Below are 11,867 nucleotides of genomic sequence, written 5' to 3'. Positions count from 1 at the left end.
AGCTAATTGGGTGTGATTTCAGGTTTATTTGGATTGTTGTTGTGGTGTTTTGGAGCCCTTCTGAGCTTCTTTCCTCCTCCAAGGTCTGTAGCCTTGGCCTCTGAAGTTTTTTGAACCCCTCTGAGAGTATTTGTAGGATCCACCACTGTTGTTGTTCTGTTGCCCTTTGGTCTGGAATTTAGCTCCAATTTTATTTTCATCTCCTATATCTTTGAGCTGTTTCTGGAGATCATCACCAAAGAGCATATCTGAGAAAGGGACCTGAGGAGAGCATAGGACTGCATAGTCTTTTCCTATGTCTGTTTTCATTAGTTGTTTTCGCTGCATGTTTATTTCATAATTGACATGAGTTAATAGTGATAAAGCCTCAAGGCCCATTTTCTTCATGTCCTGCAGCTGTTCTTTGTCCACACGTCCTGTCATGGACAGGTCAGCCATGCGTGCGACTGGTATTATCCCCTTTACTAAGGCCTGTTGTATCTTATACATCTGAAGATCTCTCTTCTTGGTATACTCACCAAGTTTACGCCAGATGCCTTGGTTCACCCGTGTAGGTTTAACATTCTGGCAGTTTTCCGGCCTCTCTTGACGGTCAATTTTGTCTTTCAGGCCCTTGTCAGGAATACGATGCCTGAACATTTTATCGACTAGTTTGGCTAGCTGTTTGTTTTGAAGCTTAGCCCCGACAAGGTCGTCCGACTCATACTCTTTTTGTAGCTCTGAGAGCGTGTCGTCGAGTGAGTCATCTGAATCGTTTTCGCCATCTGACAGCCCTGGCTTCAAGAGCTCATTAAGGAGCTCATTTGTGTCGCTGTCATCCCCTGTAATTTCTGAGGATGATTTGCCTTCGCTCGTGGAGCGATGGCCGTCATGACGAGATTTTTTGGCGGGAAGATTCTCGGCATCTGTAGATTGTCGTTTAGCCGGACCTTTCCCTTTTCCCTTCACGGAAGGGGCCTCTTCTTTCTGTGTAAGATGTTTAGTTAAGTTTAGAATGGCTGATGTTAGTAGTTTTATCTCAGAAGTACTGCCCTCTGTGGTATTTTGGTGGCTGGACTTCGAGGAGGTCCTTTCTTGTATACTCGTGTGGGCCACAGGATTCTTAGGCTCGTTCAGGTCGTCCCCTTCCACGTCAGATTCTAGATCCACATCTTCTGGAGGTTTCTGAAGTGTTGATTTGGCCGTATTGTCCATCTTTGTAGAGTAAAATTCCAATAATTGGTATTAAACTCAACGCGAGTTCTCATTTACCGACTGTTCGCTCGGACGTCAAACTCGCACTGAGCTCGGATACTCAATGCTTGCTATCTCACGTGACCTTCGATTGTATGCAAATGCGAGGTAGAATCACTTCTTAACTTTCATAAGAGAGCAATGAATGCCAAGCTTATTTATTATCTTCCACTGTTAACAAATCCAAGTTTACAAAAATGTACTTCATGTAGTTTATCCCATGTTTATCCCAATTTCTACTCCACAACTTAAGGTAATATTGTATTATTTGCCGGGGCCAAATGCTGGTTGTCAATGTGTATAGCCATGTCACTGTGTGCATTAATATATAAACATAGGAACTCAATAAGTTCTTCAGCAGATTTAGTAAGCATTATGTGTACTGGGAATGAGTTATATACTGTCCTGTCAAGATTAATGCACAACCAAGACTTTTTACGTTTGACAGAATTACCTTGAATGGTAACAGTGTTAGAAACTAATTACCAGATGGAATACAGCCCAAGTTACGCACTGGTAATATTCATGATATTTCATCTACTGTCGATTTCCTTTACTCTAGTGCATGCCCTTAGGTAATGCTTTGCAAATTTTAATTGGAGAAAATTACCAGTCATTCCTGTTAACTATTCAACGTAATACAGTAGCTATTTGCTGTAATGGCAATGCGAGATTTAGGATATTTGACTCTTATGTTCGTAATCCATCAGGTCTCCCCCATCCTGAAGGTACTGATGTTGATGACTTTAATGCTTTAATGAAATACTTCCAAAGTTTATATGACAATTTAACAGGTTTATTTGAACTCAGAGGAGTGTGTATAACTGAGACATGCATACCAAGCAATGCTACTGAAAATCCTTTTAATGCACAAACCTGCACTGAACAGAGTGAAGTGATTGGCAAAGCTGCAGATGATAATCAGTAAAGAAACAACAGTAATATTACAAATTTAAATGCCAATACCAATGGTATTCCTTTGAGAAGTTGCTGTTTCCCATCATTATGCAAACCACACCAAAAAACTTGGCTGGGGCTCCAAGTGCTTATACTTCGTCAAATACACTATGGTAGCCCGAGTTCATGCCACAAAGGGCGTCTAGTTAAGACTAAATTAAAATTTAAAATTACTTTTAAAAAAATGATAGCATCAGCAGAGTACCAGCTTAGTTGACCGAATTCCCCAAAAGCAAATATGGTTCAACTAATTTTAGTTAGTTTTCCTCGCAGGGTTTGAGTAGATTTGTCAATTGATATGGAATTCTGCCAAGAATGAAGAATTCGTTCATGGGTTCTCTTGGCAGAATCATAAAAAAATGCCAATCAAAATATGATGTCGAATCCTCAATTCTGATTGGTTGATCTACCTAGCATGAGTTTGTTCTGAAGGTCAACTAAAGCCACAGGGAACCCGGCTATATTTTTTTTGCTTCTTTTAGAAAATTAACTTTGCTCTTTGTGGGTTTCCTGTGTTGTGATCAGTTTCCTTTTACATAAGCTGTAATCAGATCTGCGCGCTGTAATCAGATCGGCGCTGTAAACTGACAGCCCGTTGGTGTTTTGTTTCTTATGGGATGCCTGTGGTGTGTAACGCACTTTCAGTAGTAAACACTCAAAAGAGTTGAGTGTTTACTAGAGAGTGCGTTACCAACGGTTATTGATTTGAATTTAATTGGCTATCAGTTTACAGCGCCGATCTGATTACAGCGCCCAGATCTGATTACAGCTTATGTAAAAGGAAACTGATTACAACACAGGAAACCCACAAAGAGCAAAGTTAATTTTCTAAAAGAAGCAAAAAATATATAGCCGGGTTCCCTGTGCTAAAGCTGGTAGCGATTCACAAGGTGTGTATCATACGATTCTTCTATTAAGGATAAATTAGCTGAATAAGTATTTATGATTAGGATACTTTTTTTATTGCTTTTTCCAAAAACGCATTAGGATCATTTTGGATATCAGTTATTCGAGATATCAATTTTTCATAATGTATGTCACTGAACTTTTCCTCAAACAGATTGACATCTTTCATAAAGTAATGAGGACACCTTTTGTTCAATAGACAACTTACTAACGTGTCAAGAGCACGTCGAAATCTTACGTTTAACTGATCTTCTGCCCACAAAGATGAATCGGGATTTACTTCTCTCTCATACAACATGATTGTCTTCAGGTGATAAGATGTGAATGGAGTCAGCGTTACATACTCTTCACGAAATGCTTTGAGAATACGCAGTACCTTCTTCCAGCATGGCTCTAGTTGTAATACAAGCTTCATCTCTGCAGCAGAGAAGGAGTACCTCCAGAGGTATTCACTTTCTTTGGCAGATGCTGGTTTAGGTCTTTTACCAACAAGATGACATTCATCTTTAACTATGGCATCAATCAACTCTTTTGGTGGCCAACCTATAAAGGTCAGGAAGCAAACTTAACAAAACTGTTGTAGTTTTGTCAAACCTCAAAAATCAAATATTTTTGCCTCAGGGTATAGTAGTCAACAAATCATATTCCTTTTAAGCATTAAAATCACAAGTAACGTAATGGGAGGGGGGTGGGGGAGGGCAGTAGATGTGCAATGGAAGGGTACAATTTTCAAAATCAGTTGAAATTGTGGGGGGGGGGGGGGGGTGGGGGTTACATTGTTTGTTTGTTTGTTGAATTCAATAAATAAATTATTTATTTATTTACTGATTGATCAATTGATTAATTGACTAAAAACTGCCGGGGATTATTGGGAGATATATAGTAAAGGGTTATTTTGGTGTGAAACGTGAAATGACTGTTTTTATTATTTCGTGAAACGATATTGGACCGTTTTTATCAGTCATTTATTTATTATTTTGAATTGTGAAATGGCCATTTTTATTATTTCATAAAACATGATTTGACAAATTTCATTCTTTCATTCATTTATTCATTCATCCATCCATCCCTCCCTCCCCCCTTCCCTCCCTTCCTCCCTCCCTTCCTCCCTCCATCCATCCATCCATTCATCTATCCATTTATCCATTTATTCATTCATTCATTTTTATTTTTTATGCCCTCTTGATTAAAGTCAAAAATTTTCAAATGCTCACTGAAGAATAGCAGAATAGTAGGCATATTTTCAGGAAAGATTACCATGTTTGTTAAACTAAATAATGTTGACATATATTTTTATAAAATATTAAACTTTTATGTTAATACAGTAACTGTAAGTTACTCAATTCACCTTTTCTTGGTCTGGTTTCCCATTCATCAGCATCATCAGGCCAAGTGTCATCTTTGATTGCAAGCGTCAAGTCAATACAACACACAGTGCCATTGAGATGGATGATTTCTAGTGTTACTGTTGGTCCATGTGATCTAACTTTGATCTCTTTAATATTGTGCCTTTCTCTAAAGAAAATATCAAAAAATGAGAAAATATGAGAAAATAGAGTAACAAATGCATTTTTTCTCTGCAAAGGCACTCCAATTAAACCCATTGGCCCATATGTATTTCTTACATTTTAAACTGGTAAGGTTTTTGGCTTCAGAACGGTTGATTGCATGCCCATGTTAAACAAATTAAAAGCCCAATTATAACCACTTTGATTGCATGTTTGCATGCCTGCTGGAACAAATAAATTGTAATTCCCCATTGATATAGCATTTCTAATGATATAGTTTTGCTGTCTCTATATTTGGTAAAACTTTTTTAGAAAATATCACAACTCGAGATAAACTCATCAAAATTTCTTCATCGTTTGCATGATGGCGTCATTTGACTGCCACTAGCCTACCAAGATGACTCACGAATTTTCTTTCTCATTTAAATTTGTATTCCCTCATGAGAATAGTAAGACAATTGGTGCTAATTAACTAAACAAAAGAAAGTGTGCAAGGGAGTCTGGTAGTAGAGGTCAATGATGCTATCATGCAAACGTCCTATTGATGTTATGGAAAAAATATTACCTATATATTGAGACAAAAATTACAAAGCAAAAAGGTTTACAGCTGTATATCCTAGGTAGCACATCCCTGTATAGCTTAAATATGCAAGTACCAAGCTCCTCTCCCCTCCTACACACCCCCCTGGGAGCTGGCCCTCAAAAAAAATTTGGCCTAATTTTATTAAGCTAATTACTATGGCCTTCCTTAATTATTATGGATTGGGTACATAAAGATGAGTGTGGCAATGCATGTGTGCAAGAGAAAACGATGACAGCCAACCAGTAACCTGTTCCAAAATCATGCATGTATGAGCAAGGGAAAATGTAAAAATAGCATCAATGATCAAATACAAAAAGAGGAGGTCGAAATTAAAGATCAGAGGTAGTTCTCAGTTTAGCTGACCTGTTACTCCCTAATATATTCTCCTCCCCTCCTCCCATCCCCTCCCATAAGGAAAACCATCAGGTTCTATCCAATTAATCAATAAAGCTTTTTATATAATAAACTTCTAGAATTTTAAAGTCTCTGGCATGGTTTCATTCCATAAAATGGCAATTTAGAACCTGAGTGACATGCCTCTGTTGAGTGTTTCTTAAATAAGGTTATGACATGCTTATAATATACTCACACAAAGACATTGTTAAGCTTTTTAATGGCCTCACGAACATATTTAGCAAACAAAGCCTTGATTTTGGTTGCCTTTAGAAGATGTTCCTCCTTGGCAATACACTGATCCTTCCTCCACTCACATTCTTCTCCTTGGTCAATCATTATTGTAGTGAAACCTAGCATAACCAAAATTTAAAAATAAAGAATGATACTAAATAAGGACATAATTATATATTGGTATAGCTGAAATTAGCAGATCAACTTAGTGGAGCACTAATAAATTGCATTTTTTTCATTTTAGTAAAAACATAAATACATCATTTGTAAGTCTATGTTATTCATGCTTGGCAGACATTAACGTATAATTGCAATACTGGTATAGCATTTTGTTTACATACGTATACGTATATGTACATCAAGTATGTTAAGGCTTGGGTTGAAACGAGGGTACTTCTTTTTATTAAGTTTAACGCTGAATTATATTAAAGTGTATCCTAATTTATTATATATATTAAAATATATATAATACAGTGTAAATGGTAAGTTACTATACCTAGCTTTAAGGTAAGACCCTAAACAAAGACATTTGAATTTTTTCTATAAATCAACTGCTTAGTACTTAGCTGGGAATTTTTTTTTATTGTTACCAAATGAAAGATTACAATGTGTCAAAAACATGAAAACCACGCTGGCAAGCTAGCTGCCAGTCATGCAGTTTTCTTTCTCATACATTCAAGACGATGTAATTTTTCAGGTATATTTGTGCTAGAGCAATGGAATTGTACTCCTGCAATTACTAAATAGATTAATGTGAGCATGATGTCAGTAGAAAGACGTTCATTTTTTGTATGGCTTTTTCGTAGATTATGCATGAGTGGAAGGCAGCAGCGGGGTGGATTTATTCATGAAAATATCCGATATTTAACTCACCAATCGGAAGATACATAGTAAGATTGTCCTCATCGCTGTCGTACGGATCGCATTGACCAAGTTTTAGTTTTTCCATTTCCAGCATCAGATCGAATTCATTGGGCTCTATTACTTTGGTTTTTTCGTAATAACTTCCACTATTGATTACATTTAGTTTGAAGCGATCATCTTTGTTTTTTACTTCTTCCAGGATCTCCATTACTGGTTCTCTCCAGAAGTGGATATCTTCTTTTTGTTCCACATTTTTAATAGTAACAGCCCGGTCATGGAAGTCGTTTAAATGTTTTTTAGTAACGCTCATCACTAACCATTGATGACCATTGATGACTATTGCTGTAAAAAATGTTCTTCTCGACCCAGACCCCTTTTAAAAGAGTCATACTCTGTAAGATTCAAACATAGGCCGTCCAGTCGACCTCACGGATTTTGCTCAAAGTTGGTATATAAACTTTGTTTAGGGTCCTATTTAACAAAATGGATGATTTTTTGCGCAAAAAAAGTTTTACGACAAAATTCAGGGGGGAGGGTCAGTTTTGGGTCCGTAGTTGGCTGGTTACGACACCGTTCAAGCACTGTTTTGGTGGCGCTAGAAAAAACGTTTTTGTTAACAAAATATTTATAATTTCTGAAAGATTTTGATATCAAAATGAACCCTTATTTATACTCTTTCTAATGTTTAGTAAAACCTGGGAATAAATTAAAACGTTTAATGTAAAACGACTCCCATATTTAATTATTTTACTATGGATCCTCCGATTGATATTTTTCTCTTATTCTCTCTAAATATCATAGGTATTAGGGAGGGTTCATGGGGGCTATGATGATTTTGAGGGGGGCATTATTTTTCCCTTATCCAAGTTAGGGGGGGTTAGCGAAAATGAAACAAAGTAGGGGGTTCAGCAATTTTTTCCTGGAAAAAAATGCTATGAAAAACTGTTACTTGGAACTCCTGGATTTTAATAATAACAGATAAAATTTCAATACAATTAGGTGTGCTTGCTATTTAAAAAATGTCATTGGACAAATGTTTAACACAACATTTAATTAGGAAATGCAAAACTGGTAGCGCTTCTTCCACATCTTGTGGTGTATTGTTTTGTTGCTGGCAATGGTTCAAATTGCTCGTCACTGTCTTCACTTTCACTTATTACCAAACTGTCACTGCCCCTGTCACTGCTCCATGTTTCTCCCAAGACAGTTTAGTTTCGTTACTATCACTTTCATCGATATCATCGTCATCGTCGGATACGGGTTCTCCAGCTTCAAAAAGACGTAGGCCTCGAACTGACATTGTTGCCATTGCCTGACCCCTTGTTTCTTTTAGATGAAAGCTTATTAGCTCAATTTTTTTCCTTTTTCAACTTTTTCTTCTATGGAAGAGAGTGTTTTTTCAAGTAAGTGTCCAGTAGAAGATTTTGGATGATAAGCTAATACCATAATACAATACAATATATATATTATTTCTACCTTCCATGAAATACTTACAATATTGTTATAATAATTTATGTTTGAATAGATTAAATGTAGGCCGAATGGTCCTAACTAATAAATTTAAGAGTTCATATGATAAAAAGTTAGGGCCATTATCGTATTGATATTATATTATACTGGTAAAGAAGAAAGTAGCTTTGTGATAAACGAAGACAAAAAAAAAACTGTTAATATATTTTGCTAACATAAAATCACACATACATATTGCATGTCCGAAAATCATTGTGAGGCATATAGAGATACCATATTTGAAGTTTATTAGGTTAGAAAGGTCGAGTATTGATTGTATTTTATAGAGTGCAAATAATATACCCGTGAAATAGATAGCTAGCTAACTAATTACTAACTTTGTGCTATTGGTTGCCTAAGTCTAATTAGTCAAAGAAATAGGCGAGCCGTGACGGGTAAACTAGTGCACGTGTGCTACTCAAGGGCGCGCATTTTTAATTATTTTTAAGCACGCTTGCAAAAACTGAAACAATATTTTATTGTACATGCTTTTCCTTCGTATAATTTGAATGTTCGCATTTTCGAATTCGTATCTGTTAAACAACAAGTGGAGCTTGATTCATGTTTTATGACTTGATATTCAGCTGATGACTGTATAATCTTTAAAGTGTCTAGTGTTTAAGTCATTGCTTTTTCGTTCTTAAAGCTAAATTACAAATGACGATAGTTTTTCTTCATTAATTGTCCACACTGCGGGCAGGAGCAAAAGTGGCGTTCTACGAAGCTCAAACAAGTAGGTTCTAAGTTCTAAGTGAGAAAGTTCTTTCCCAAGCGCTTTTTTTTTCAAAAAATAAAGAAAACGATAAAATAGATAGATGAAAAATTATTTTCAGCCCATACTTCCGAATGACCCTCAAAGAAAAGCAAAATGAAACCTTTTTTGAACAGAATTCAACTATGGTATTACCATCCTAAATGACGCGTAAATCTTCTGTTCTTCGCGAACTAGTAGTTAGCGTGTTTTCAAGGTTACGAAACCTAAGAAACTATAAGAGGCGAATGTATAGGTCAACAGATAGTATGAGCTTATAAAATCAGCAAAAATACGGTTCTAAATTTTAACAAATTCCTATGAATTATATACCAAAATGTTCAGAAAAGCCCGGGGTTTTCAAATCCACTTCTGTTTTTTTGACGGGTTCTGATTTATTTCAAATAGAGACGATTTTCTAGCTTGACCCCGGTTATGTCATGCATTTTCTCTTGTAAAATACGTCCAATAGCGTACATTCAACTCAAAAAGAAAGGTGTTTTTTTTTCAATAGAATTCAATCTAATCCATATAATACAGTCCGTGAATAGTTGAATTAACTGAATCCACTTCTGTTTTTTGCCTAGATAGTCATTATTTTGAAAAAAGATCCAAAAACCGTGTTTTTGAAACAATTTGTATGGGCTCACATGAGGGGGCGTGAGCTTGAAATCGTAGCTGACCAAATGTTAACAGATTTCCTTGTTAGCGTTTGAGAATACACTACTAGTAGTTTGGAACGGAAAAAATATTGTATTGCTAAGAAGATGCGCAACCTTTTGGACTCAAAGATTGAATCCTGCAAGTTTTCGTCATTTCCAGAAGAGGACATTATACTATAAAGTAGTCATACGCCTTCGATGCATTGCGATGGTACTCAATAGTTTGACATGTTCCTGGAAATCCTCAATCAGTAGATGGTTCCGGCGAAAGTCATTTTAGCCAATCACAACCAGTTGCCGTATAATCAGAGAGACCCCAATGATTACATTTGTCAATCAGATTGTACTGCTTGTAATCTAACCACATTTGTAAATCTCAACTAACCCGCCGAGGGAGAGAGTATGTTTGGTATCTCTGTCATGATTTGTTATTTAAAATACCGAAATGATTCTCAAACCGTTTCGTCCTTTTTTTTTTTTTTTTTTTTTTTTTGCTGTTACGTTCAGCGACTGCATAGATATGGTGGGCTCAAATAAGTACGTTTTTAGAAATGAAACATTGAACATCTTGTATTTCTTGATTATTACATCAATTTTCGCCTTGCACTGTAAACTGCTCCTTTTATCATAATTTAACACGAATAGCTACAATTTGCTTGTCTTTGTATAAAGCCTACATGGTGTTCAATAACACAAGGATCAATAAAATTTAGACATTTAATAAAACTTCAGAATATTTTCATTCAGTTTTCGCGCAGGATGTGGATAACCTCTAGTGCTCAGAGTCAGTCTACTTCGATTTGTTATTTGATTCATTACAAGACGTTCTCCTATTCTCCTGATTGCTCATCTCGGATTATGCTTGCAAAATAGTCAATCTTTATAACCTTTTTCGTAATGCATACGTTGTTTTACCAAAACAATAGTCAATCATGACGTATGACCCTCCTGACTCGTGTTTTGAGTTGTATAAAGCTTATGTGACAAAAAAAAGCGCAAATTACATTTGAACGCGGATCGAATGTAAAAGATGGTTGATGACTGAAGCTGTCAATAAACTCTCCCCCCCCCCCCCCCCCCCCGCACACGCACACGTGACCTCTGCCATCGAACCAGAGAAAAAATATTAAGCTAAGAAAATTATGTGAAATAGACTGGTGTATGGAGGTGGTGGGTACCGGCATATACCCCCCACCCCCATCCATGAAAAGGTAAGTGGTGGCGGGCAATACCCCACCACCCTAAATCGGGTCCCTACTGCGGACAATTGTTTTGACCTCTTACCTAAGTCTGATATAACATATATCATTAAGATACTATAGATTTTAAAATTTAGATCTCATTTTAATACCACTTTTTTTTCTTTTCAGGCGGAAAAGAGTACTTTCGCTTTCACTTTTCCTCTTTCGATCTGAACATGTCGATGACAAACTTAAGAGAGAATTATTTTCGTATTCAAGCAGTGAGCGCCAAAAACTGTTTAATTGAAGGAAAGCTGTCGTACAAGGCTAAAAATATTGTTATTCAGAAAGTTTAGATTGTTTGGAAGTGAAGATGACCGATGAAAGTGGAATCAAAGTGTAAACCCAAGGGAACAATTTGAATCAAAAATGAGGTTTAGGCCTTCATTTGCATATATTTTCTATAAAAAAGCAACAAATGCAACAAAACATCTTTGCACAATTGAAAATACCGCTTCAAACAGGCATTTTATCATAGTACATCAGTTTCTAACTGTTTAAAAAAGGTTTTGAGTGTTAACCCAAAACGAAAATTAATATCAAAACTCATACGGAAGTCTAGTTTTGCTGCTTTTTGCCATTATTGCTCATTATTGAAAAAAATTCCGTTTTATTTGTCGAATTTTTGAGGGTTGTGTTATTATGTTAGTAAGACTTACCTTTATCTTTCAGCTTGATGGAAAGCTGATCAGATGCAAGGGGAAGAAACGAAGGAATCATATTCTGAAAGGTAAACCATTCTTTTCCAAAACTGACTACGAGACCGGATTTTTTTGACTCCAGTACATCTTTAACGATGCACCACAGGAAGCCCAGCTAATGCCCTAGACTGAACCTGCCAGCATTTATATAATTATTCTCAAAGGCTGTCCTAATTTTTTTTATTGTATTAATTTCATCAAATATTTTTTAGTATATATCGATTTTTGTATTAGTAATAGCAAATGCAGCAAGATAAAGAATCATTGGCTTCTGATGCGTTGCGTGACTGATGAGTGACTGAATACATTATTTTTCCAGTCCTCG

The 11,867-nt window shown here is 36.2% G+C and overlaps 2 protein-coding genes and 1 long non-coding RNA gene across 3 annotated transcripts; all 3 read right to left on the bottom strand.

Moving 5' to 3' along the window:
* Positions 1-24: 24 nt before the first annotated feature.
* LOC148906788 (uncharacterized) lies at positions 25-1,194 on the bottom strand. Its single transcript, XM_089038126.1, has one exon. It carries the CDS (start codon positions 1,192-1,194, stop codon positions 25-27), a length of 1,170 nt encoding a protein of 389 aa, XP_088894252.1.
* Positions 1,195-2,007: 813 nt separating this feature from the next.
* Positions 2,008-7,015, bottom strand: LOC116300944 (cyclic GMP-AMP synthase-like receptor 1). The gene is made up of 4 exons (XM_089038303.1): positions 6,688-7,015; positions 5,777-5,933; positions 4,445-4,611; positions 2,008-3,639 (listed from the first exon to the last, which is right to left on the bottom strand). Exons 1-4 carry the CDS (start codon positions 6,986-6,988, stop codon positions 3,137-3,139), a joined length of 1,128 nt encoding a protein of 375 aa, XP_088894429.1. The 5' UTR covers positions 6,989-7,015; the 3' UTR covers positions 2,008-3,136.
* Positions 7,016-7,623: 608 nt separating this feature from the next.
* On the bottom strand, positions 7,624-11,599 carry LOC116303923 (uncharacterized). Its single transcript, XR_016121394.1, has 2 exons — positions 11,501-11,599; positions 7,624-8,057 (listed from the first exon to the last, which is right to left on the bottom strand). It is a non-coding gene; the product is annotated as an uncharacterized LOC116303923 (long non-coding RNA).
* Between the last annotated feature and the right edge of the window lie 268 nt (positions 11,600-11,867).

This window comes from Actinia tenebrosa, unplaced genomic scaffold (assembly GCF_029948245.1).
Source record: "Actinia tenebrosa isolate PJP-AT-01 unplaced genomic scaffold, QUT_ActTen_1.0 PGA_scaffold5__44_contigs__length_20552954, whole genome shotgun sequence".
Lineage (NCBI taxonomy): Eukaryota > Metazoa > Cnidaria > Anthozoa > Actiniaria > Actiniidae > Actinia > Actinia tenebrosa.
This window is presented reverse-complemented; position numbering and strand designations above follow the sequence as displayed.

What these genes read in the sequence shown, in the direction of transcription:
- LOC148906788 (XM_089038126.1), bottom strand. Translation starts at nt 1,194, where the DNA reads ATGGACAATACGGCCAAATCAACACTTCAGAAACCTCCAGAAGATGTG.
- LOC116300944 (XM_089038303.1), bottom strand. Translation starts at nt 6,988, where the DNA reads ATGAGCGTTACTAAAAAACATTTAAACGACTTCCATGACCGGGCTGTT. An exon ending in TACTATGTATCTTCCGATTG is followed by an intron (nt 5,934 to 6,687) that starts GTGAGTTAAATA and finishes TGGTTATGCTAG; the next exon opens with GTTTCACTACAATAATGATT. An exon ending in AAGCTTAACAATGTCTTTGT is followed by an intron (nt 4,612 to 5,776) that starts GTGAGTATATTA and finishes TATTTTCTTTAG; the next exon opens with AGAAAGGCACAATATTAAAG.